Below are 27,440 nucleotides of genomic sequence, written 5' to 3'. Positions count from 1 at the left end.
AGGCAAGTAATGTGGACAGTACCAAAGTGATACATACTAGAGGATTAAATAATCCAGATTAAATTGAATTTATCTACTTGGGGTACTTAACTGTCACACTTTGAGTTGTATCGAACAGTTACAGCTGTGGCATTACAATATATCTCTTTATTAGTGGTGGATTTTGACTCACTTTCCACCAGTTACAATTTATTATGTCGAAGAGTGACTGCTTTTAAGCTCAGCTAATTAATTATTGGCTTGATACTTGGCAGTCTTGTTACTTTGCAGCAGGGTCTAAATCCAAGTTATTTATGATGGTAGTTCAGGCACTGGAAGTGATCAGTTTTCGTGAGCTGTGAGTTATTCAGGTTTGTGGATCAGCACACACTTGGTCATACACATAAGAAGGAAGGAAAGCAGAGCAGTGGCAAAGAAATAGCTGCACGAAGAAGTGTGGCGCCCACCATGATGCAACTGCAGCAGCAATTGCATCAGACACAACAAAATATCAACATCTTGATCTTTAGAGGCAAACTCCTATTTTGCATCCACAAGTACTTTCAGTAGGAGTGTGCATGTGTGTTCATGTGTGTTCTGAGCGTGCTTCTGTGTGTTGGAACAGGGGTCCCGTATGCCATGGAATCTCAGGTCTCAGAAAAAGATAACATTAATGTGGCTGAAGAGGCAGCTTTGGCCAGTCTTGCCAGCTGAGCACCCCTCAGCCCCAGCTCTGTTCAGCTGTGAAGTAAATGGCTCAGAGCGTTGTTGTTTCCAGTGAGCCCGCACCCAGGGCTGCCCTAGTGCTGGAAAATGGAAATAAAACAGATTCCCATTAGGGCCAGGCTCAGTCTGGATTTTGCACCCAACCTAGTTTGTACCAGATGCAAACCATTCCTGGCATATACACTGTTCCTTCTGTCCACCTCCAGGTATCATTTCCCAAGACCAAAGAGCATAATAGAAAATACACCGATTTCTTATTCTTACCCTGTAAAAGAGGTAAAGCCCAGCATGCCAGTGTTTAGTGGTACTCAGCAGGACACAGCTGTCTGAAGATACTGTGTGCATCTTTAGTGTTGGCACGTTTTACTGTTGCAAACAAAAACTAAGACTAAAAATAACATCCCGAGTTATTTTTAAGCATTAACAAAGCTTTTTTTTTCCTTTTAAAATAAAGCATAAAATAAAATAAAATAAAAACTCCAAATCAAAATGCCCTATTGCTATTAGAGAATTCATAGCAAGATCTCTGTGAGCGTGACGAGTTAGTAGAGCATGGAGTTTTCATTGTAGAAATTATTCAATTTGAAAGTTTCAACTTGAGGTGTAGATACAGATGCCTTAAATCACAGAAGCTAAAGAAAGAGCAGATCTTACAATATTTAAACTTCTGCGTGTAAAATGATGCCATTGTTGCTTGTAAATATGCTAAAAACCTCCTGTAGTATCTTGTAAATATGCTAAGCACCCCCTGTAGTTAGTTCCCCCACTACGGTTATAAATGAGAGCAAAGAAAATGTATTTCTTACATTATAGCTTCTTTTCCCAGGTGTAAATCTGCTGCTTTCTTTGGCAATAGCAGCTCCATTCCTTGACTGACAGGTTTCAGAGCGTGCTGTAATTGTGAGCCATGCTCACAGTCACTGTGCTTTAGAGTCAGCAGGGAATGGTACTGCATGCTATTTTTTTAAAGAAAGGGCATTACAGTGCCAACGTCTAATAAATCCTGAAAGCTTTCCTCCCCCCTTCCCCACCTCCTTCTTTCCTCTCTTACTATCTTTCAAATTACAGTAATGGCACAGTTACCTTTTCATTACAGCATCATAGTCTGAGCTGCTGTAGTTACAACTGTCTTAGCATTCCTCTTACAAACCTCAGTTTCTGTACGTTATTTAAAGAAGTGGTGTAGGTTGGCCTGACAGACTATCTGTCAAATACTGTTGTGTGCCTGCTTCCTAATACTAATTCCAGGAGCAAAACAGTATAGGTAGAAAGAGAGAAAATTATTTCCAGGAAGTCCTAGTGAAAAACAGTGAAAGAGGGGCTGACATTCACATTGGTGAAAAGACACCAGAGCAGTCCATGGCCAGTCACAGCAAAAGTCATGTAAAGCGTTTGCATGGCATGAAGTCCAAGCTGTGCCAGCTCCTCGGTTTGTGAAGTGAGGCTGTGATCCAGCTGCACAGACCACAGACCTCATTCTGGTCTCTTTCCCAGCAGGAACCATTTCACTAAGGTGAAATTGTGATGAAATTGGTTTTGCTTTTCATATTTCACCGACATTTGGGAGGGGGGCAGCCCAAGAAGTATTTAGGGGCAGTTTGGCGATCAGGACGAAGTAGAAAATATTATATATACGTTGTGCAAGTCTGATTTTCCCATTAATTGCAGACCAGCTGTAAGTTACATGGTTAAAATACTAATTCAGAAATCATTTATGATGTACTAAAACTGGAATAACCCTATTGAGTAATGTACTGTGGTCAGTACAGTTTATCTGAAATGATGCCAGCTTAATGAAGAAGGACATTGTTCAGATAGCTCTGTATTTAATCATCTTTCCTTTTCTTCTTTAAAGAACTGCAGGGGCTGTTGAGATGCAGTTTCTGGTATTATCTTGACTGCCATCTCTTTTTTCAACTGCATTGTTGAAAATTTATTATTTCTGGCAAAATTTATTATTTTGTTTGACTGTTTGGCAGATGTATGGTTCTAGGTCTCTGGGTAGACCGCACTACCACAGTCCTACCATCCTGCACGTTCTGATAAAATGGGATCATATTTCTCTTATGTTCTTTAATGTGTATAGCATACTTTGCACGCCTATTTAAATACCTTCTTTCTGCTATTTATTGTTTTATGTGCTGTTTTTCTGCTGTCAGCACAAGCCACTATAATTGCCGTTATGTACTTTCAGGTGAAGAATGATTTACTTACCAGAGGAAAAAAAGGTATCGGGCATAAATAACTTCTGGATGTGTCCTAACATTCTCACGTGGTCGAGAGAGAGTGCTGCCTAGTTTGAGAGCAGCGCTTTGCAGAAAATAGATTGCAAAAAGTACAGCATGTGTCTAGAGAGTTTTCAAAAACACAGTTCTATTTGTGGTGCAAGGAACAAAGAACTGTGAAATACGTGCTAAAACATAATGCAGAGTGATTTTTACATATCAAAGGTGCTGACACATAGTAAAAATCATATGTGCTAACAAAGACCTGAATGTTAAAGGTCTGTTTAAAAGCTGAATAAAATTCTGAATACACTAGAAATATTCAGAAATATTTTTTAAGGGCTTAAGAAACGAGTTATTATGTCTTTCTGCATTCTTTTTCTCTGTCAGTTGGGACTTTATTTATACTTTTTGTATGCTGTATTGTGTACCATCAGTTTTCTAGAAAGTAATTCTATAATGAGGTGTCAGTAGAAATGAGATAGATTTATTACACTTCTGTAACTGATTACCCATAACTTGTAGTACATTATTTCACCATGGGTTAAGCTGGTTATTGCCTAACACTTTCTACTCATACTTCTTCCTGCTTCTATTTAATATTTCTATTAAATATTCTATTTAACATTTAGTGTAGTAAGTTGGGTGGCTTTTGAAAAGTTGGATACTGTTTTCTGTCTAGAACCTTAAACTTCACACTAGAGAGGTGTCAGTGTTGCAAAACTGAAATTCTGAATAGTTCATCTCATTTGGTCTGAATTTTTGTTACAGCTTTAATTCAGTTTACCTTCTGAACTCAATCTGGTGTGGGGGAGGAAGTCCCAACTCATTTTCTTTGTATTGTTTCCTTTATTAATAGAGAAAGCAACAAGAAGGTAAAATTTGGAGAAATTATGATTTTTTTTTTTTTTTTTAATTGAAGAATGGCTGCTTTTTGGGTTGGTTTTTTTCAGGGCTAGTTAGAGCAGGTCCTTGAACTCCACAAACTTTATTCATATACATCGCTTTACTAATTTCTGAACATTCTTCTGCAGTTCTTCCTATTTTTTTCATGTTCTGGTGGAAGTCATTTGAATAGCAAAAACATATATAACCCTTTTTCAACTGACTTGTGCTTCCCAAAAGAGGTGGAGTAGTGCAATAGAACACTACTAGTTTGTTAAAATATTGTTAGGTTTAGAGTCCAAGCTCTTTGAAATTTGAGATATTTCAGTTTAGGTGCTTTTCAATATATGAATACTGATTCTTAGCACATGCTTGAGTGATATATCAGTCAAAAACAACGATTAAGTTAAGAAAATGAATGAAGAATATTCCTTCCTTTTTAGCGTATCATTTCTGTTCATCCTGCTGTGGCTTTCAAGATTATCACTGATGCTTCCTGAAAACTTCACAGTTGCATGACAGTCTAAAAGATGTGAATTATAAGACAAAAATTGGAAAGACTTCAAAGTGTCTTGGCCCCTCTATTGTCTAAAGATACTTCTTGGTATCGTCAAAGAGAAACTTTGCTACTAGTTATTTAAAATATATGTTATGTTTCAGTGAATCTGTGTTTTTCTGTTTGGTTATTTTCATTGGTGGTTAGTCTCAATGCTGGATACTTTGTTTGGGTACAATTTAACTTGCTAATCTGTGCAGTTGTCCACTGTAAAACTCTTTTGTTCCTTAATCTACATTTCCACTCAGTCTTCTGAATCCAACCACATGCCTCACGTCTTCTTCCTTTCTTTTGAGCTTCTTTGTATTAATGTCAATCCCTGTTACAATACCTTCCATTACTGCTCTGACATGTGTAAACATGCTATTATACTAATAGCTTGTCCTGGTGTCTTGGTGCAGGTTTGTCCAGCTGATAGTGCTGGTGAAAAGCAATTTAAAACAGCCTATTAGCCCTAACCCAGTGAGTGCTGGCAGTCACTCTGCCATTTCTTTCCTACAGTTATTAAATGGGAATGTTCAGTAACGTTCATTTTTTAGTTTCAGAAACCTTATAACTTCTCTGACCTTTCAATACTGCTGTATACACCAGGGGGGAGGAGGTTGTAAGGTGCCAGGACAGATGCTTTGGCAATGTTTTTATCTTTTCCATATTCCTCTCTTTCCTTCCTTCCAAGGATTGTACTAGTGTTCGTAACCCTGTTGTGTCCGAAGAGGACAAAATGTGTTGTTCAGCCCACCCTTAATTATCCAAAGCTGCTTTTGAAAGTTCCCTGTCCTCCCTGGAGGAAAATGCCTTTTTCTGTTGCCTTTGTCTGTTCAGGGTCAGTCCTGCCCAAATAATTGGGGACCAGGAGTCGGGGCTCCTTGTCACTTTGGCCTGTGGAGGCTTGCCTGTGCTTGGTGAGCTGGATCTTGGGCTTTTGGGATCTTCAGGGTAGTCTTGCTTTTTAGGAACTACCTTTTCTTTTTCCGGGCACCAGGCCTTGGGGACATCCCTTGTGCTCCGGTACCCAGGAAAGTGGACAGCAGGCTTTGAGGTCTGAGGTACATGATAAGTATAGTGCTCAAAATCTCTTGGCCCATCCAGTATCTGAAGATGGTTTCTGATATCCTTGAGCAAAATATTATTACTAATTATTTACATTAAATAGTTTCCAAAATGTGTTACATGTAGTATCTCCTTAGAAGAGCAGCTCACTGAAATATTTTCATATAATTATATTATATGGTATATATTTGCAAAATCAAAGCATGTTAAAAGTTCAACAGCTCCTTTTCCCTCCCTTCTCCTCCCCCAATTTTCTCTTAAAGGCTTTTAATAAGTCTTTTATAAACAGTACCTCTCAGTTAATTCAGAATAATTAAAAACTTATTTTATTTTGTTTTATCTCTTGGATATCAATTTTACCCTGCTGATATGATGATAGAAAATGTGATGTAAAGATTTTAATTGACAACCTGGGCTGAATCACTGTGCCTCCTAGCTGGCAGGGACAACCTGTCCTGCTGATATTCCTGCTGGTTTGCCAGGTCCCTCAGCAGTCCTGGGGAAACCACGGTAGCTCTGTGCCAAGTTTTTTCTATGTATATCAATGTATAAGCTGGCAGGGTACTGAAGTCTGATTCTATTTTTTTCTTGTTTTCTCTCTTGTCACAGATCACTTAGCCTTATTTTTAATATAGGTTTCTTTGCTTCACGTGTCTCTGCATCCACAGAGGAAAAAAAACCCACCAGTAAATAATTTCTCCTTCACTGCTTTTATTTGATTTTCTAATTTCTGGTACTATGCCCAGGCCCTGAACCCTTTAAAAGCTGTTGCATGCACTGCTTCAGGCCTTACTTATGCTGATGCTTTGGGCTCTGAAACGTTCCTCCACAGTTTCCTCATGGTTTCTCCTCCCTCTGGGTATTCCAGCAAAAGAATATTTAGATACGAGATGGATTCATTGACTTTTGCTACCTTCTTGTTCAGTTTCTCTATTGATGAAACAGATGCTTCTTTCTTTTAACTGAAACATTCATAGGTCTGTGTGTGGTTGCAGAATTCACATGAGCCAGCCTTCCCTGTACCATTCGGGCAGGGCTGTTTCTGTCCCATGGTCCCTGAACTAGCCAGGCACAGGCAGAACCCGGAGCCAGGGATGGCTGTGGGTGCCCATACAAGCTCTGGGAAGCGCCCACGCAACAGGCAAATATGTCAAAGTCTTCTTGAGACGTGGGGTCACATGTAATCTTAATTCCTCAGTATTCTCATCTGTTAAATGGGAATAATAAGCTTCCTCATACAGTTAGTGTTTGAGGAACTTTGGTGAAAACTTCTATAGGAATTGTTATTGTAATACAAGAAAAAAATCAATGGAGACTAATTAAAAAGTAGGTGTTGAGCTGCATACTTCTCGTTTTGTAAGCCAAGCTATACAGGCAGGACATTAAGATGAGAAATTGTGTCTTGCCTGAAGCCTTCTTTTATTTCTTTAATTTTGCAAATATCTTGTCAGTTGTTCTAGACAAAGCCATCTTTACATTTCTGTCCTGTGTGACAAATGAAAGCATCACTATCTCTGCCCTGACCTCTGAAGTCGTATGATGTCTCAGTAACCCAATTCTGTTTTACAAAGCAGTATGTGGAGACTCTGGAGTTTGGGTATTAGCGTAAAATTTTGGATTTTGTCCTGCTTGTAGATTTATGGGAGGAGGTTGCACTGCCGTGTTATAATTGGGCATAGAGACTGGCATTGTAAGAGTTTTGCTGAGGTAGTGTCCTACAAAATCAGACCAAATTTTCACCTGATGGATTCAAGCATATCCTTATTAAATCAATTAGTTTTTTCCTATTACATCAGCAGCAATAAATTCTTCAATATCCCTGTGAGATAATTAATAACGTGGGATCTCTCTGTGGCAAAGGAGATAGAAAGGATCGAGAGGTAGCAAATGAAAATTTGATAGCATTAAAGATAAAACAACAAATGGGTGAAGGAACTATTAGATTTAAAGAGGTATTAAATAGAAATGTGAAGTGTATAAAGAACTGGCAATGTAGAATAAGGAAGTGAGACACATATGATGTAAAAATGTTTCAAAGAAATATTCCTTAAAATACATAAAAAAAATTAACAAAACAGTCTTTAAAAGTCATGAGCGCTGTTTTGCAGAGCACACCATTTTCTCATGGTATGCATGACTTCTGGGGGAGTGGATTTTATTTAAGTTCAAATAAACTAAGTGTATATATATATTTATAAATCTGCATTGCAGAGCATATGCTCGTGTGCTCTTCGCACATCAACCTTTGTATAAACACACTGTGAGATCAGTGAGATCTGGTGGGAGGACTGAGAACAAATACTGTCAGTGCACATAATAGCAAAAAGGAGGTGCCTTTGTAGCATGTAATAAAAAAAAAAAATCAATTAAGGAATAAATTCTGTCCTTTGGACTTCAGAGGTGTTGGACCTTTGTAATGTGGATCTGGTTCTGGCCTGTGAGGTAGGAAAGTTCAGTGTCTGTGAAGCAGATTTGATGGTTTTTGATGAGCTGGACTCATGCCAGCTGCCTGGTCATTTCTTGTGAAATTCATTAAAGTCTTCTCTTTTTTAACTTAGGAGAAATATTTTGTTTGCGAAACACGTAGCTGCATACTCGCTTACGCTTCCCAAGCATGTGAATGCATGGGGTGAGATGGATGACAGTAATTTTCCCAGCTTAAGTTGCCACTTTATCACGAGGAAGCAAATAGGATCCATACGATGTACATGTTATTGCAGAGTATGTTCCTCGTGTAGCATTCGGCTGCAGTTAAAGCCCATCAAATCTCCTTTATGACTCCTTATATCTCAAGACTCTATTTGCGTCAGATTTAGGGTGTGTAATTCACTAGTGGCTGCATTCAAAGCAACATACTCCAGACAGGAGACCAGCTGCTGGCTGCTGCCATGCGAGGATGGAAATTCAGGCGAAGAACATCTGCATAAGCAGGGAAAGCTTGAATTCCTAGTGCTAAAGGAGATGTCTGATTAAAGAAAGGAGTTTTCTTTAATAATCCTTACTTAGTAAGAATTACTGGAATTTGCTGTTCATTATTCTCATTGGGTCAGACAAAATACTTTGTTTTAGTGTGATTCATACTAGAGAAAACCCCATGTTTAGTCATAAAAGGCTAAGCAAAATGCATACACTGATTAAAGAATATAGTTCTTTATCGGTTGAAGGACCTGTTGCATTCTGGTACTCTTTATACTGTATTTCTCATAATAAAACAGATAGGGACACTAATGGAATGTTTTAAATATGCCAAAAATTATTAAAGATTGCCTGAAATACTGACTTGAAATTTCAGTACTGAAAACATTTGGAAGTGGCTGCCATTTCTGTGCATTAAGAAAACAGGGATATTCATTCTTGGAAAAAATACATTATCATACCTGTAGATTCTCTGAGCTTTGGAAGTCTGTTGTCCATTTTATAGCCCGTATTGTTCAACTGAGATCTATCTTTTAAAGAAATGACCCTTTTGGTAATGAGCTTTCTTGGGTTTCTACAGTTCTGCTTTGGTTCTCATGCACCATGCACCCGTGCCATAGTTTGAATGATGAAGCTCTTGAATGCACAGGTGGGTGTACCCTGGTTGGTGTGTCCTGCATCACCTCCAGGCACAAAGATCTGAGTTCGCTGGAGCTGCCCTCTCAGAACCTGTGCCCAGGGCTCTCTAACTAATTAGATGGAATTATTGCACGCTACAATATGCTTGATACTTTTGAAAAGATGTTACTATAACAGTGGGATTTTTATAAGTGAAAGCTGTCTACTGTGTTTCAGGTCTGCCACAGCCAAAAAACTAGCCTAGTATGATTCACAGCCCACAATAATAGGCTTTTTTTGGAGGATTTAGCAACTGGAATTTCTGCTACAAAAAGATTTTACAGCTGTCATGTATCTTGATGAGGATGATCTATAGACAATTTATGTCTGTAACGCAATTTGGCAGATTATTTGCTAAGCTGCTTTTAGTGTGTTTTATCCTTACATGCACTGTATGTACAGTAATCCCAATTTACAATCAATCTTTTTTTTACCAATGCAAAAATTGAACCTGTGCTTTTGAATGCCGTGTTAGCCCCTGGCTTGGGTGGCAAAATGGTATGGTACCTCAGATGAAACATTGCCCGCTGCTTTCCTTCTGCAGTGCCTGAGAACAGCAGCACCAGCTTTGCAGTCATGGCACAAGCACGGTCCCAGAAATGCACTACAGGAGAAATTGCTTTGGACTGTCATATCTTAACCTATGTAGTTATGGAGGAATATGTACCAATATCATTTGCTGGAGGTAGCAGCAAATCATTTGCAGCTTGCATTATTTTCTCCCTAGCAGAGGTCTTCTCTTCTACTGCCACTGGAGAACATTTCAAGTGGTTAACAGAAAATCCAGTCTCTTTTCTGTGAGCTAGTTATATATGACTGTAATTTTCTCACATTATCATACCAGCTTTTAGAATATTGTCATTCATTTTCAAAGTATCTGAAAAGGCAATAAACTACCTTAATTCCTCTCCCTGCCCCTCCACACGCCCTCCCACCCCATGCAGCTGCACGGTGCCAGTGTCATGTGGTTTTGGGCTGCGCATGTGGTGCAGGCAGGTCAGGAACGTGAGACAGAGTGCTGGCACCGATTTCTGGGAAGTCATGAAACAGTGATTTTTAGCTGAAAAGAGAGTATAGGCGAGATGTTGTGACAGTCTCTGTCTGAAAGATGAATACTCAGGAAGTGCAGGGGGAGGAAAATGAAAGCGGTAGGGGAAGGGTGAGGGGAACCTTTGGGTATACTTAGACTGTCAAACTATAGACAGCTTTGTGAAAAACGAGTTATGAACTACTCTAGGAAGCAGCAATACAATAGAAAGAACATTTGTGATAAAACATTTCTGCATTTGAAGAAAGCATCTTTGCTGCTCACCTGAACTTAAGTTTAATTTTGTTTTGAATATTGAAGGAAATTGTGCATCATGTGACAGCAGGGCTTTTCAGATGCCTCTGGCAGTTTGCATGCTAAATCACACCTTAATCGGTGATAATTTGTTCAGAAAATCTTGTAGGCATGGGACTCCTCCAATGAGATCACATACTTTTTTGGGGGACATAGTTCTAGTCTAGAAAAAAATGTCATTAAGCTAATTTTGAATCATTCTGGTTTGGCATTTCAGTGGAGGTTGCGTGGTAGCTGTGAATGGCAGGTAAGTAAGAGTGTCTGCCAAAACACCTGTGTCAGAGTGTGGAAATGGCTTTCAAGCTGTTCTGCACTGGAAAAACTATGGCTCTTAGTGTTGAAATTTTAATTGTCACGGAAAACAAGCAAATCTGTAACTGAGAACTTGCTCCCACATCCAAATGAAGAAAGTTTGGATTTAGAGTTCAGGTTGGTCTCCTCTCTAATTACTGTTCTTACAGCATGGAAATGACTTGTGGATGCTCTTGGAGATTGTCACTATCTGAGAGTAGAGGTGAAACATTTAATTCATGGGAGCATTCTGCACTCCTTTTGTGAAATGAGTGAATTCCTAACAGGAAATATCTGGTCATAAGATGAACAATTGCAGTATGTTATATTTCATTGTCAAGCTCTTTACTTAATTGCTTTTTTCTTTTTTTTAAAACAAAGATTCTAATAGCAAGTTTAGTTTGAACTCAGTTTATTTTTTTAACACATAATGTTCAATGTACTGAAAATCTGTGGGTAATTAAGTAATTTTTAAATTTAGAGTATAAGTACTACTACAGATCCATTAATTTTGTGACAGAAACACCTAATACAGTCTTGTAATTTTTAGGAATTATTTAAAACAGAAGATAGCCTTCTCCTTTTTTAGATTCTGTATTAAGCTATTTGAAATACTGCAGAACAAAAGATTTCTGTAACAAATTTTTGAAATGTAGAAGTGCTTTAAAATATGTATCAAGTCACAAATAGGAACTTGTGGCATGCTAACCTGCTCGTTGCTTTGAGGGCCAGCCAAACATTCAATGCAAATCTCAATATCCATGCTTGCCAGAGGGTTAATTTGTGACTTATCGAGAGCAAAATTGGGTGTGTAAATGGGGTTGCTTGTTACTGCTGAAATCCTGCCTGGCTTAAAGCACATCACTCCAGCAGCAGGCATGGCAAGCTCAGCCAGGCTTGTGTCCAACAGGAGAGAGGAAGTGATGGCTATTGTATGTGGACATCCCTGTGCTGTGTCCCTTCCACACTGCCAGGACACAGCAAGCAGAATGGCTCTTCTGGCATGATCACAGCCAACACTTAGTTAAAAAGTTGTTGTTATGAAAAGTGGCAGAAAAACTACAGTCATGGGATAGAAGAGCTGCTTCAGCTTTGCTGATGGAAGTAAAAGCTTTGGTTTGCTCCTCAGTCTGCAGATCTGACTGCGTAGAGTCAGGGAGCAGATTTGCCGCAAGATTTTGTATTATTATTTTATTCCTTTTTATTTTAACATTTTCACAATTGATTTTTACTCCGGTACTATATTTAAATAGGGTTTAGGGCATTTTTGTACTGCACATGGAGTGAACATAAACCAGGGAAAGCTGTATTTTTGCCATGGGAAGTATCGTACTATCAACTAGTGAATGTTTTGTTACAGCAGCTGAAATCTTGTCTTTTGACGAGGGAGAGGGCACCATCTCTTCAATTCTATGAAATGTCTCTGGGGATCATTACCATGTTTGCCTGTTCAGTTTTTAAGACAGGTAGAGCATTAATGAATATTGGGAAGAAAACATGGTCTGATACCATTTTAAGCACCGCACCAAAACAGTAAGCAAACTTCTGTTAACCCATCTGATGTGTTTTCCATGATTATGCAATAAAGCTAGACTAGCATGTGGGCTGGTTCAGGGCCAGGAGGTAACGTCATCAAGTGGAGATCTTTCCATTTATTTGTTTATTTTTGCCCTTCCACAGAGGCTAGCCAAATAAAATGTTTTCTTCATGCCCTGCTCACCTTTCTGGTGTTTTCAGCTATTTGTGTTCCGTCTCTGGGGTTACAAGTGACAGCCACCTGCAGTAAAGTGTCATTTTTTGTCAATTGTGAGTTTATTGAGAGATCAGATATTTAGTGCCTAGTTTATTGGACCTGTGTCTTGGGTGAGCCATGTGGGACACGTGCTCAAGAGCTGCGAGAGAAACGTGTGTAGCTGATCCCTGCACAGTAGTAATAAAGTATAGAGCTAAGGATAGTCTCCTGCCCACTGACAGGCAAGTTCAGCAAACTATTTGTGTTCCTTGATTAATGCAAATTTTCAGCCTTTATGATGCAGAGGACAGCTTGAAAACATTGTTCAAGTGAACCATTATGAACCAATAGTCAAATAACAGGAATCTTGGGTTTTTTTACTCATAGAAAAATCCTAGCAATTTTTAGTAGCTTTCTTCACTTGTTTACTTTTCAAGCAAAATGGTAGCAATCTGTGTTTATTTTTTTGTTTTGATTGCTTAAGCATGGAGTTACTGCAACTGCTGTTTCTCCACAACCTTTTGGGAAGTGGGCAAACTAGATCATGGTCTGGCATCAAAAGTGCAGACAGAGACATATGACAACTGAGAAGTCCTGCACAAGGGCAGTCCTACTATATGCTGTCTGCTCTTTGAAGTGAATCCAGGATGTTTCCTGGAGCCTTTCTGGGAATTTGTCAAAAAATTCCAGTAGCAAGATTGCTTCCAGTACAGCTTCCAGCCAGGCCAGGTTAAGGTGAAGCTGTGTAATGCCCCAGTCCCCTTTTGGGTTTTGAAGCAAGCAGTGTGTTGAAGGCTGGGCAGTTATAGGCAGCTAATAAACATTAAGCAGTTCAAATAGAAATGGGGTGCAGAGGATTTTGGGACTGTGTTCTGCACCTTGACTATTTTGCCATGTTAGGAATTAATAAGTCTATTACCATTCTTCAGTGAGCCCCAGGCTAATAACTGTGTAAGCTTAATTACCTTCAAGGTCATATTTTTCCCCTTTTGTATCAGGCCAATTTTGTAAATGTCAAGCAGTCTGGGACTAAGGAATGACTCATTTTGTGTCATTTTATATCTTCTGGTAACTATGATTATATCTTTCCTGACTGCGATCAGTTAGAAAACTTGAAAAACAGTGCTCTTTTCAATTTAGCCAAGGTAGTACCACAGCAGCATTTAGTAATTCTTTAAGATTTCTGGAGCTAGAATGGTGTTAGGATCTCATGAAGTTTAAAGATGCACAGTGTAGTGAAAATGATGTAAAAGCTCAAAATTAAACAGGATACTTCAGTTGCATATTGGAAGTTAGAGATGTATCTGGACTTTTTTACTTGCTATGCGGGTGTGTTGCGATGCAGTTTTGTTTTGGGCATCCTGTATGCGCTGCCTGCAATTGCCTTTGCAGGATGCACGTGCAAAATTCAGCTGAAACTGTAGAGCTACTTGTGAAGTACCACAGGGGCATTATGCTCTGAAAAAGCATGACCAGGAAACAACTAGAGCAGCTAAAACATTGCCTATGGTAGAAAAAACATGATGTGCAATTTAAATATTGGTAGTAATCCATGTAAAAAAAGAAAATACCTACAGACCATCTCATACTCCTGTCTATAGCTTGCATGAGGGGAAGAAAGAAATGATTCTGGAAAAGTTTTGTGGGGCACACTGGATAGTCTGTCTTTAGTGCTAAAAGTTCAGTTACCAGAATTAGTTCTTATAGTGTGGTTTGGACTTTTTGTTGGGTTAAAGGGGAGGAGATGGGGAAGAAAGGAGAGGCCAGGTGGGTGTGCAGTGCTGTTCGAGACTGTTGGGCAAAGGGAGATTTATGGACTAGGTCTCCCTGGTTAGAAGAAACACTCCCTGCCCCACGGTCTCCAAAAATGGCCATCAACATAACGAGGATTTCGAGAATTATATTGGAAATGTGCTGGCTGAAAAGATGGTTGAGGAGGCTTGAAATTTAGGGGATTTTAGACTGACTAAATAAGTAATGAACCATGCTCATGTTTGGAGTCTGACATTGCTGATGAGCTTTGCAGTAAAGAAGTGATTCTTCACCAGCTTCAGAGCATGTGACACCTGCTGCCATCCCTTAAGCAATAAATGAAATAGAGGGTTTATAACAGATACTTTTAAGGCATTTTCATAATGTGCTGGTTTATGTTTCCTTTTACTCTCTCTATTAAATCAAAGTTTTTAAGCTGTTTTCTTTTCAGACAGGTGACAAGTGAATCAGTGAGTAAAGGTACAGATGCAGACAGTTTGGTAGCCCATGAAAACAACAATCCAGGGTACCAATGGCAAATCTGATTTGTAATTCTGATTTATATGTTGCAAAATAGTGAAAGTTCCTAGGAACAGTTGCATAGTCTTGAAAGTTTCTTGTTTAAAAATGTGTTACAAGTGAGTGTCAGCAGCTGCTGTGCAAAACGTGGCCAAATATGAGGACTGGAATTTGAATTTTGTTTTCACTTTGAGTTCTCTCTTCATTATCCTTCAGCAGTGCAGTTCTCATGGCTCTCTGCCTTCTGTTTCCTGTGATTTCTGAATGACTCCTGTCCCTTTGATGGCTGTGTAATTCCCGCCTCTGCTTTGATAATACCATTTTCATGAAGGCCTGCTTAAATTGTTTGTGGCCTTGCCACTAATGCATAAAATGGTTATTAAATCCATGATGCTCTAGTACAGGGTTTCTTTCCCTGATGTTTCTGTGCACACGCATCAGTGCAGCCAGTGCTGAAGATCCACTATAAATTCCTCTGCAGTCCCCGTGAAGAGTCTCTGTGGCTTGGCTTGGTGGTGGTGAGGCAGGTGCTGCCTGGTGTGCCCAAGTCCCTCCCTCGGTGGCATGGCGCTACCAGTGCTCCCTTTGAGCTGGTTGCTGGACATGCTTTCTGGGGGGCAGAACTTCCATTTTCATCAACTTACATTGTCATCACTGCAACTCTTGCCAAATAGGCTGATTAATCAATATGCCTGTAGTAATTTCTGCATGTGTGTTACTGTGTGTTAAGACAGTAAAAGCTAATTAGGAGTTCAGCAGAGTATAAGATTAGTTGAAATTGTTCCCTTGAAAGTGCATTACTTCAAAATTATTTTCACTTGTTCAGAGTCCTGTACAGTTTTGAGTGTCCTAAAGAAGTTATTATTTAAGTCATCTGTCTGGAATGAGGTAAAAGCTCAAGGACCTGGTATAAATTCTCTTAATGTAATCAGGAGGATGGGATTACACAGCTCTCCCAGCTGCAGGCAGGTAATGCTTGCACTGAAAGGACAGATGATCTCAAACCAGATGATATTCTAAAATCCAGAGGTAAAGAACTTTTTGAAGAGATTTTCATTCCAATTACCTTAAACTTTTTTTTTTTTTACACTTCACAGTCCAGTTTCTTCTTTTTTAGTTTTGGGTTGGTTTTTTTTTTTCTTTCTTTCTGTGAAAATCTGTTGCTTCTTCAGAGTCTTTTACAGTTTGCCAAGATGGCTGTGGCTTGATGCCAGGTGGGTACACAAGCTGACTTGCTGTGAGACAAGATTGGGGACTGTTCCAAATAGCTGGCAAATACAAATACCTGCAAAACAGAGTCAGGCAACCTTGCTGCCAGCTGTCTCTGTCAGACCCAGAATGCCATCTTGGGTTATATGTACATAAGAGAATGAATTAAAAAAAAAAGTGAGTTTGTTTGTTTGCTTATTCTAAGTCAACTGAGCTGAAGAATCAGAGTTTTGAAAGCTTATATAGAATTTAAGAGGGATACACGCTGTGGCTTATGCTTAACCCTTCAATGGATTCAAGATCTGTGTAGTGATCTTTAGAAAAACAAGGTTTTTATTCATATTTATGTTTTGAGAACAAAATAATTTCCATGTAGATGCTCCATAATATAGAAGATGTTCACATAATTCTAAAGATAATTTACCCATTGGAAGAGAGGGAGGAGTTTAAGATAAATATGCATTAAATATAAATAAGCACTAATAAATGAGAAATTGTGCTTATCACTGTGTGATGGTGTGTATCAAGATAAAAAATGTTTTCTAGGTACTGGAATGAATGAGGAATTCAGTTGCACTTAACTGTATTTAGATTGTTTTAAAAAATGAAAAACAAGTTTCTTTATCATTAAACTATGTTTAAAAACCAGTTAAAAGATTTCAATCAATCTGCCCAGAGTGGAAGATGCTGTCTCATCATCTAATTGTCTGCTTCCTACCACACTGAAATCTAATCAGAGAGGCATCTCCCATTGTCTGGGAGAATTTAATCTAGCCCGTTACCTAAGCTGTTTGTATAGACAGAAAATATTTTTACTGCTACTTTTGTCTTTTGTTTTGTTTTTTTTTTTATCTACAAGGATTATTTATAGGAAAGTATAGGAAAATCCCTACATTTACAGTAGGAGCCAAAAGGTATATAAAGGAAATATATAGCCATATAGTGTAATATGGGAATTGCCAGGACATTCAGGGTAATAATAAGCAAACTCAGTGGGCAGAAGTCTTTAGTGCTGGTCAACGTACAAGATAGATGCAGTTCTGAAACAGTAGCCCCACTTTATGTATGGGTATAAAGATTTTAAAGGAATATTGACTGAAATGCAGATGAGAACAACTTCAGTTGCTGTAGGAATGCATTTAATGAAGAGATCACAGTTACTGAGGATTATGTGTCTGTTAGTGCCAGTACCACAACTAGGATGTTTTGAACATTAAGATGCAAGGACCCTAGAAGTTTTTTTGCTACCTTTACTCTGGGCTTCGGCTTGGTCCAGCCTTTGGATTAAGGTCCATCTCTTGAACTGACAAGCCCAAACATTTCTGAAGCCTGAAATGCAGAACCAAAGAGGAATTAGGAGTGTTTAAGTTCAGCCATTCTCCAGTGGTTGCTGCAGGTCTCTCTCAAAGAACCCTAAGAGGTGTTTTTCCCTGTAGGTATCAGTATAGGAATTGACGACTTAAGACTATACTATCCGTCTCAAAGTAGTCAGGTGAAGTCACTTTGTTTAAAAATCTCCTCTTTCCCCCTGAAGTATTACACTTCTGCTTATCCAGAAACTTGCCATTGTTGCTTGAACTAGCAGAAGTATAATCCTCTGAGATGGTGGTGTCTGAGGGGCAAGGAAGGCAATGAAAACTCCAGTGAGTATGGTATGCAACCTCCCAGGTAGAGCTGCCTGATGATTTAGCAGCAGCGTGAGCAGCACTGATTTTTATTGCACCACAGATGAGGGGCTTGGGCTGGACTCCTCCTGCTGCAAGCTGGGGACATGAATAAAAACTGGTGCTGGTTAGGAGAGCCCTACTGAGCTGAGTGAGGGGCATGAACGTCCAAGGGGCGGGTGGTCTTTGCCAGAGTTGCTCACATGTGCTGTCCCCTCTGGGGGGAAATGTGGGAGACCTCAGTCAGCAGCAACAGTGAAATGCCACAAGGCAGAAGAGAGAGAGGTGAACAGGCAGAATAGAAATATTAACAAGTAGCATCTGTTATCTCTTTCTTCCTTTCTCCTGGGAAGAAAAAAATAAAATAATGCCCTTTGTTGTTCTGCCCGTGTGATTTCTGTTCCTCTGCAGAGGTCAGAGGAGCCGTGGTGGTGCAGGTAGGCGAGAACTGTGCGTTACAGGTAATCCTATTTAGACTCACTCTCCAGAGGATTTAACTTTCCCTTTTAGTTTGAGGTCTGTGATTTAAATATAATCCTGTAAGACAATAATACTGAAAGGAGGGGTGCTGAGCTGTGGAGAGGCACCCTGCGCAGCGGCACTGATACATGCAGAGACGCAGGAGGCAGCTGTCCTCCCTGGCACTCGGACATATAAACTGCTGTGCAGTGTGCCTCCCCCTTCAGAGACATCAGTGTGAAAGCTGTATCCTGGTGGTTGTTTCCATGCCCTCAGTTCGTTGTCTTGCTTGCCTTCTGTAGATGATTCTTCAAATGGTGCTCAAAGAGCAAGTACCACTTCTGCCAGACTTCTTTGCTGTTGTCAAAGCAGGGGATGTGTGATAGAGTGGTGTGTGTCTTCTCTGGTGAAATGCAGCCTGTTGTTAATGAAAGGCCAGATCCGGCTTTTCCTCCTCAGCCAGAGCCTTCTCAGTCAGTCCTGTGAAGTACACCGGAAGCAGGCTCCAGAAATACGGAGTCTGCTGTATGATGTCTGAATTAGTGTTTGGTTTTGACTTCAGGATTCACTCTGAACCTAGAGAAGGCCATTTTCTGACATTTTAAGGAAAGAAAAATCAGCTGAGTAAAGCTGAAGATCCCTGTTAGTTACCTTGCAGGAAGATGGCATAAAACCTATGTATTTCCCCTTCGTGCTAGAAGCTGTGAATGATTTCTTCTCAGGAGCATAATAGCAGCTCTCCTCCCAGCACAATCTGCTCAGCTCAATAGTGGATCCATAAGCTACGTGTCTTGGTTTGGTTTTTTTAAAAGCCCACTTTATTTTACACCAGGCGTGAATAAGATGTAGAGGGATAATCTCTCTCTACTCCCCTTTCATCTCTGAAAAGTAGCATCATTCAGGATGAGATTCTCCACTTGGGAATCCTTCTTATGCAGAATTGCTTATGGATTCTGGCTTTTCTAATTCATCCAAGGATTATACACACTTTGTCAGTTTTCTGCTCTTTTTTGCTCTTGGTATAAGCATACAGTTCTCATTCATGAGGAGAAAAAACAGCGTTAGGTGTGGCTATCCAGGGCAAAACCTAATTTTATTACATGGTGTATTTTAACACTTTAAAGGCATAACTCGTCCTTTTATCAGAGGGAGCTGTTTTAGTTAAGCTAAACCAGAAAAGTGTGTGTCTTCCATTCTGTTTAAGATGCACAAGATTTTGAAAATGCCTTATGTTGCTTGTGAGATAGGAGGCACCTAACAGCCTGTGCTAACAGATCTTGCTGAAAGAGACGCTTGTGGGAGCAAGTGTGGCCTGGATACCTCCAGCCCCACCCCAGCCTTAAACATGCCAGCAGTGCTGACACGGAAGGACCCTTCTTTGTTCTTGAGAGAGAGAAGATGATGCTTTTTAACCATTCTATACTTATGTGCATTGTGTGGGGATGAGGTTTAGTTTCGAAGTCTCCTCTTGTTCTCAGAGCATAGGGAATTGTCTGGCAGCACATTGTAGCAATTTATTTGCAGCTGAATCAGGAATCTACATGAAAAAAATCTTATTCTTAGGGGTTATCTGGCAGATCTCTGAGATTTCCTGGGGGAATAAAGGAGGTTTCTATAAGCCTTCATAGATTTCTTCATTTATGATTACTATTGGAGATGGCTCCACAGATAAAATCTTTTATGTGTATTTTTCACAACTCTACATGAGCGATAAATCAAGATAGAATCAAGATTCTTTGGAGTATTTCAGTAACATCAGTCATACATATTTAATTGGTAAACTTTGTGTACGGAATGTGATTAAAATATTTACAGATAAAGTAAAATAATAAAACAGGTGTTGTTTTGCATTAATGATTACATCAAATAAGTGATCTGGTAGTTAAGGCTGAAGTGATACTTGAATTTAAATCCTAAATTCTGGCATATATAACTTCTTTTTAAAAATATTTGTTTTGAAGCTTCACTTGTAAAGTCTCAACCTCGAGTTTTATTTAAAGTAGTGGTTGAAGAATAATTATTCATCCATCTTTTCTTCTAAATTTGGAAGAAGCTGTTTAGAAACTTTTCGTAGACTATTGAAAATTCTGGCCACTTTAAAAACACAATTTCCAATAGAATTTTCTCAGCGTGTGAAAAATGGGTCAGAATTTGTACCTTTGATCCATCTGAACGCTTTGCTGTTGTTGGATAGGCAACATACAAATTGCAAAATAGATGTCAGAGCCAGCTTCCTGGTTCTGATACACGTATACCTACTCACAACTTTTCTTGGTCAAAAATGAACAGTTTTACAAGCTCCCTGCCTGTAAACATCAAGGTGGCATTAGCATAGATTTCAAAATTTTGATCTCCAAATCTAAACTTGCACAGGACCTAATGGGTTTTCAACCTGAAACTCTAAACCCAATCCTGAAATTTCTCAGCCCATTTTTATTTTACAGGGGGGCTGACCATGATATGTGTGTTACTATGATAACCCTGTGCAAAATCCAGAGGCCCAAATGCTCACTTGTTGTGCACTGAAGGATTTTACCACCAGCATTAGGTGAGGACCACTAACTTACCCCAGCTGAAGATATCACCCCATATATTCACTGTCTATTGAAACTATTTCCCTGAACCAGTCCTGTGATGTGATGAGCATAATCTCTGGACTTTAGCATAGGACAGAGCATAATCTCTGTATGACTTTATGAATATTCTGTGGCTTAATGGGGTTATAGAAATGTCTGCTATGTGACTGTTGGTTTAAATTTACTGTATACATAAACTGGTTAATTAATAGTAGAAGTGTTATGAAATGAGTCTTGCAGTAGTACAGTGGACCAGCCTTCTGCTTTAAGTGAGATTACACAACTCTGATCTATGTAGGAGGGTGGCAGGGCTGTGCATCGTGCCACCACATGGTGACGTGGAGGAGAGGGTCTTTTAAGTCCCTAAGTCCCCCTGGTCAGAAGGGGGAAACAGTTTTTACCAAGTCATGAAAGGAGATTTATCTTCTCCTTTTTCTGAATTCAAACCCGCTGGTGTCCACATAGCTGGATCATTCTCTTCTTTAGGCCCCAGGATGTCAGATCTTGCACTGGCCTCCTGCTGCTGGGCAGAGTGATGGGAAGCACTGGGGCAGGCAGTTCTGGATGTCTTGTGTCTTTGGGTCCTGGATGTTCATTCCTGCTGTGTCAACAGCTGAAGCCATCTTTGTATTGGCTGCTGCCCAGGCAATCAGCTGGTCCTGCTGACAACCGCTATGGTTAACAAATTCTGTTGGGAACCACACAACAGAGGTTTTGCAGGCTAGAAGTGGCTTGTTGATTGCACTATGAAATTCTACTGGGAAGGGGTTGAATTTTTATTTTTAGTAAATTATGTGCTACAAGTTTTTTTGCATGCTGCTAGAAATTATAGAACGATTAAAAGCTTGTAGCCAACCTCTTACAGTGAGGCAGCAGCTAGGACGTCACTAACTTTTCATACATCCTACAACCATCCTTCAGTCTAATGGAAGGCTGCTACTGACAGAAAAACCCAAAAGGTTTTAAAGCTCAGAGGAGTCATCTACTGCCTTTTTGATATCGAAGTCATTGGTTTGGTGGAATTATTTTTTTACAATGAAGGATAATCCTGTATTTGATTTTTAACTCGCACAATCACCTGCTTGCATCCATTTATGCATGATCCACGTAAGGCTTTGTAGTTTCAATATGTTATCTGACTGGATTGCACATACTTGTGCATGGTTGAGCTGACATCCCGTTTCTCAGCTTCTGGTTGTGAAGAAGCTCATTGCTTGTTGAAGGCATTGGGCTGATGACTGGGTAGCCTTTTTAAAGTAAAAGGTAGGAACAGTCAAGTTCAACAAAGCTTGTGGACCTTGAAGCTGAAACAGAAAGATTGCTACATGTATGTGCAAGATACTCTTTTGACTAATGGCAGTTCTATTTCACTCATCAAACCAGAGCATGCATTTAAATGATTTGTATCCTAGTCAAAGAGTAGGACTTACTTAAAGGGGACTTTTAGCAGGGCCTGTTGTGATAGGACAAGGCCTAATGGTTTTAAATCAAAAGAGGATAGATTTAGGCTAGATACAAGGAAGAAATTTTTTACAGTGAGGGTGGTGAAACACTGAAACAGGTTGCCCAGAGTGGTGGTAGATGCCCCATCCCTGGAAACATTCAAGGTCAGGTTGGACAGGGCTCTGAACAACCTGATTGAGCTGAAGATGTCCCTGCTTTATTGCAGGAAGGTTGGACTAGATGACTTTTAAAGGTCTTTTTCAACCCAAACTGTTCTATGATTCTGTGAAAGACCAGTGTCCAAATATTTCAAATCTTTCTGGATCCATGCAATGTAGGCGGTCACGAGCCAAATCTCCAGTTTTGAATATCTCTGAATTGGAGGTCCTGTCTCCAAGTGGGCTTTTGGTTTTGGGTTTGTTTTTAAGCTTTCTGAATACATATTTTGTGGTATATTTTTCTGAAATATCGTGCTATATTTTAGAAGAAGGAAGATGGTTGTAATGAAGGGAGAGGAGGAGGATGGGATATGGTGCAAATACTGAAATCAGTGTATGCCCATGGCTACAAATGGCAATGTTCCTGGAAAAGATGAATAAAATCTTGCAAAATGTTACCATTTTGCATCACCATAAATGTGTATGACTATGACTATGGTATGACTATGGTAATACTAATGGTATTAACTATGAGAGAGGATGTGAAAATCTAGCCTGTACGTCCCTTGATAAATAATTCTACAGCGTTATGTATTGCATTGTAACACAATCCTGACCCAATGGATGCAACAGGAAAATTTCTCAAGTATTCAGTGGACCTTGATTTTTGTACACTGTTCTTTGAGAGCTATGTAAGAAATAGTCTAAGACACTGTAGCTGTTGCAAAATTAGGCAGTTAGCCTTGCTTTTGTTTTCCTGATTAAGTTTTCACAATTTAATTGACTTTTTTAGTTTTATAAATTGCCAAGTGTATTTTAATAACTCTTTTTGACAAGACATGAGCAGATGCAAAAGTCTGGGTTTGCTTTGCCAAATATCTGCTCGTTTGTGGCTCTGGACTTGTATAGTCTAAGGCAAACTCTCGGTATTTTCCCTTTCGTTGTCTTCAGTACAGCAAATGCAAAATAGCTGAGATTAGGAAACTTATTATATGATAAGAACCCCAACAATAATCATTGGGTTTTGAGTTCTTAATGCTCTATTTCCTATGAAAATTAACATGTTCAACAATTTGCTCCCTATTGAAAGTCTAATATTTGATACTTTAGACAAAGACTTTCTTCTTCTGCAATATGCAGTTTCTCTTCCTATACTAGAATCTTTAAAGTACTCAGTTGGCAATTCCTATTATAGTTGCTTATTTGGACCAGGCAAATTGCCGAATAAAAGGTTTGTAAATTATCTGCTTTATATTTGTGCTGTCCTCAAAGGACTGAAATTTGCTTTGGGGAAAAGAAAAGGACCAAGTAATAACGTTTTCTTTTTTAAAGCACTGCCAGAAACTTAATTTCAGAGAGCTTTTTATTATTAAATTTCTCAGCCTTCCTTTCAAGCACTTTATTAGGAGCACAGCTCATTTATTTGGGAGGGGGAGGAAAGTGCTGAAGAAGGGGGAGATGAAGGTGAAAAGCAAGCTCATTAATTCATATTGTGATCTAAGTGTAGTGTTCATGTTGGCAACAATTTCAGTTTTCTAATGTGCAGTCATTGTGAAAGACTGATTTTAACATGTAAACCTTAAAGAAGTGGGAAAATTGTTTCTCTTGAAGTTTTTTAGGAGCTTGTTTATACTGAAATTTTTAAGGCCTTTTGAATTTTTAAGTGGTTCTCCTGGAGCAGGTGAAAAAGACCTTTGCTGCTTTACCAGAGGAAACAAGAGAAATCAAACCTTTGCTTGTTTTAATTAAAAATTTGATGCAGCCTTGGGCACTGGGCTTGAGTCTGATGCTGTCAGAAAAGCGAAGAGAAATCTAGGTAATAGATACAGTGTCAGGAGGAACTGATCCTGCTTGTGGGTTGTGTTCTGCAAGTGTCTTTTTGTTCATTTACATTCAAGGCTTAGCAGATGGCACCTAACATTTAAGAAGGGACCATTTGTTTCCAGCCTGCAAAATAAATCTGTCCTGGTAAGGTGTAACAGAAGAGGTCAGTGGCTGCTATTAGTTATATAATAAATGCATAAATTTTCTCAAAGACAGAAAGGCTGTGAGCACACTTAAAGAAAACTTGAGTGTGGGGACAAGCCAGTCTAATTTTGTCAGTGACACCTGAGAGAGCTGACTGGAGACTGGAATTTCCATTCCCCACGAGAGCTGGACATTTTTAAATTTTCTGTCATTCTAGTTTGAGGCAAAGTCTGGCAAAATGAACATTCTACAATATTCTCATTTAGGGGCATGGAAACATTTCAGGTTTAGTATTGTCCAAAGAAATCAGAATGCTCTTGTTTTTTCTGTTTAAATGTTTACGAAACATGATCTGATTCAATTAAAATTTTCAACAGCAAACAGCTCGCTCGAGAAATGCCTTTGCTATTTGATTATCTGGGGACTGAGTACACATCCTTCTGAGGGAAGGCCTTCATTTCTGCCCATTTAATTTAACTATTTTTCTGCTCTTTCTACTAAAAATCCAAGCTGGAGCTCTGAGCCATTGGCTATCCCTTTCTAGCAGCTGTTTCTGTAGTACATGGGGCTTGTCAAGGAAAACATGGAATAAATTTCCACTTTCCTTAGTGCTATTGCTGAGATATTTCCAGCTTCCTGAAATCACTTTCAGTCAAGAGTAGAGCTCTGAGGAGCCATGTGAGTCTCTGGTGCTTTTAGAACTTGAGAACATAAATGTTCTTCTCTTCTACTCTACTTTTTTTTCCTCTCTGACTGTGAGGCATAGTCCTGCAGCAGTTGTTGTGGTGCAAGGCTAAGGACAGGCTTGCTCTACAACAAGTCATCTTGTTTAAAGGGAAGGGATGTCTCTGCAACCACAAAGAGGAGGAGAGAGCAGTGCAGATGATGTATTTCTTCCAGGTGGCACATTGTATTATTTGTAGGCTAGGGAAGTATGACAGACAGCACAGATTTGAAGGAATACACCATACTGTTTTAGAAATTACAAAAATAATAAAAGTCAGCTGAGAGGAGGTAGCTGGAGCAAGGCAGAATGGGCACATTCTACTTTTCTGTGTTGTGGAGAGGTTGTGTGGCACACAGCAGGAGACAAGCTGTCAGGCGTACCTTCAGGTGTTTGAGAGATGTCCCATTACGGTGTTAGTGTGAAAAGCAAAAAAGCTATTGGCAATTTTGCAATAAGTGGAGGGGAAAAAACTTGCCAGTGCTATTCAGAAATGCTAAAAAAATATACAAATTTTGTGGATGTTTGCTGCAAAGAAACACAGAGAAAAGTGTTGGATAACAATCTGATGCTAATATGTAACATATAGATAGTAGGTTTCCTGCTGTAGGAGGGAGGTCATCCTCCCCCTCTACTCTGCCCTGGTGAGGCCGCATCTGGAGTCCTGGGCCCAGTTCTGGGCTCCCCACTTCAAGAAGGACAGGGAACTACTGGAAAGAGTCCAGCAGAGGGCTATGAAGATGATCAAGGGAGTGGAGCACCTCTCATATGAGGAAAGGCTGAGAGACCTGGGTCTCTTTAGCCTGGAGAAGAGAAGACTGAGAGGGGACCTCATCAGTGCTTATAAATGTCTAAAGGGCGGGTGTCAAGAGGAAGGGGTCAGGCTCTTCTCAGTGGTGCCTGGTGACAGGACAAGGGGCAACAGACACAAGCTGGAACACAGGAAGTTCCTTCTAAACATGAGGAAAAACTTCTTTACTGTGAGGGTGGCAGAGCACTGGAACAGGCTGCCCAGAGAGGTTGTGGAGTCTCCTTTTCTGGAGATATTCAAAACCCACCTGGATGTGTTCCTGTCCAGCTTGCTCTAGGTGAACCTGCTTTGGCAGGGGGGTTGGACTCTAGATGGTCTCTGAAGGTCCGTTCCAACCCCTACAATTCTGTGATTCTGTGAAATCTTGTCCTGTTTCATCAGGTTTACTTCCCTGACCTTTACCTTCCTATGAACTTTTCAAATCCCGCCTGAGATGATGGAACTCTGATGGGGAGGCACTTCCAGAACTTTCCTGCTAGACATGTTTTTTCTTGTTTTCTTCTAAAATTTATACCTCTGTGTGTTTTAGCTTAAAGTCTGCTTTGGACTGTTTGATTTGCCTAGTAAATGATCAGACAGGAATACTATCCTTCCCGTCCTAGTTTTGCTAGGGTAGAACGTGAGGTTGTTTAATCCTGTTGCATCAGAATGTTATCTTGATAATTTTGAAGCCTATTTCTGGGCCTGTTCTGGTTGGAAGGACTCTTTCTGGAACATGGTTGGCATTGCACTTGGTACTTCAAAGGAGGAGCTCTCATAGGGGCCTTTACCATGGAAATTAATCTTTTTTCACTCTTCTGACAATAAATCACCTGATGGGTTTACTCTTTTCATGGGTGATGATTTGCAGACATTCCATATTCTACAAATATACTTCTCCCTGCATAGCTCCTTCAGCTGACAACCTCATAGTTTACACCAGAAATTCTTGTTATTAGTTCTAAAGCTTCTGACCTTGCACACTGCTGTTAAATTTCATGCCATTTCTATTACTCCTCCAGATAATCAAGCTCTTGCTGTGTGAGCCCCTGATCCTCCTTCAATTAACAAGGCCTCCAGACATGTAGGTCTCAGGAAATGTATTTGTTTGCTTTTATATTTTTGCGCCATTGTAGTTAATACTAGTATTAAGTAAGATTGGTCCCAACATCAGTCTTTGAGGGTTTTCATTATTAACCTGTCTGAGTTTTAACAGTTTCCCTCCTGCTGCAGGCTGTATGCTCCTTTAAAAGTCTGTACTGAGAAGCAGAGGGGAAGCCTGGACCGGCCCCTGCACCCCCCTTTCAGTGGATGCCTTTGGGGCGCAGGGCAGTCTGCCCTTTCCCCAAGCACACACGGTGAGCACTGCCTTTGCAGCCAGACCACTGCCAGGAGAGGCAGAGAGACATAGCCAGCCCTTCGGGATGGCAGACGGAGATATATGAAAGTGCATCAAGAAAGACTCTGTAGTATTTGCTTTGATCCAGGAAATGAGCAGGTATTGCTCAGCCAAGAGTCTGTCTGGAGAGAAGGACCTGCTCTGCAAAGGGCACAGAGGTTGGGGGAGAGACTTATTTGCAGTCCCCCTTGCTTTCCCTCTTTCATCCAGCAGAGCTGAGGATACGTATTTCTTGTATTTATAGCATTTACTGCTCTAGCTGGTGTTCAAACAAAACTGACTTTCAGGTGTGTTGACTTAGGCAATAGATCTTGGCACTTCCTCCTAAAACCTTGGGTTGATTTGAGGTCTGCTACAGTTATGAAAGAATTAAAAAATTAAAAGAAAAAAGAAAGCTGA

General features: G+C 39.8%; 1 protein-coding gene across 3 annotated transcripts in view; it reads left to right on the top strand.

Annotated features, from left to right (window-relative positions):
- Nucleotides 1–27,440, top strand: part of SMYD3 (SET and MYND domain containing 3) — a 422,465-nt gene that overhangs the window by 181,374 nt on the left and 213,651 nt on the right. The window contains exons 7-9 of one of the 3 annotated variants that reach the window (XM_074168177.1): nucleotides 13,018–13,055; nucleotides 14,148–14,163; nucleotides 25,729–25,748. The exons of the other annotated variants lie outside the window; for them this stretch is intronic. Of the exons in view, the coding sequence (XP_074024278.1) occupies nucleotides 13,018–13,055; nucleotides 14,148–14,163; nucleotides 25,729–25,748 (74 nt within the window). The remainder of the gene's footprint in view (nucleotides 1–13,017; nucleotides 13,056–14,147; nucleotides 14,164–25,728; nucleotides 25,749–27,440) is intronic. 3 annotated transcript variants of the gene reach the window in all.

The sequence above is a fragment of the Numenius arquata genome, chromosome 2 (assembly GCF_964106895.1).
Source record: "Numenius arquata chromosome 2, bNumArq3.hap1.1, whole genome shotgun sequence".
Lineage (NCBI taxonomy): Eukaryota > Metazoa > Chordata > Aves > Charadriiformes > Scolopacidae > Numenius > Numenius arquata.
Note: the sequence above shows the minus strand (reverse complement) of the source record. Positions and strands in the feature narration are given on the sequence as shown.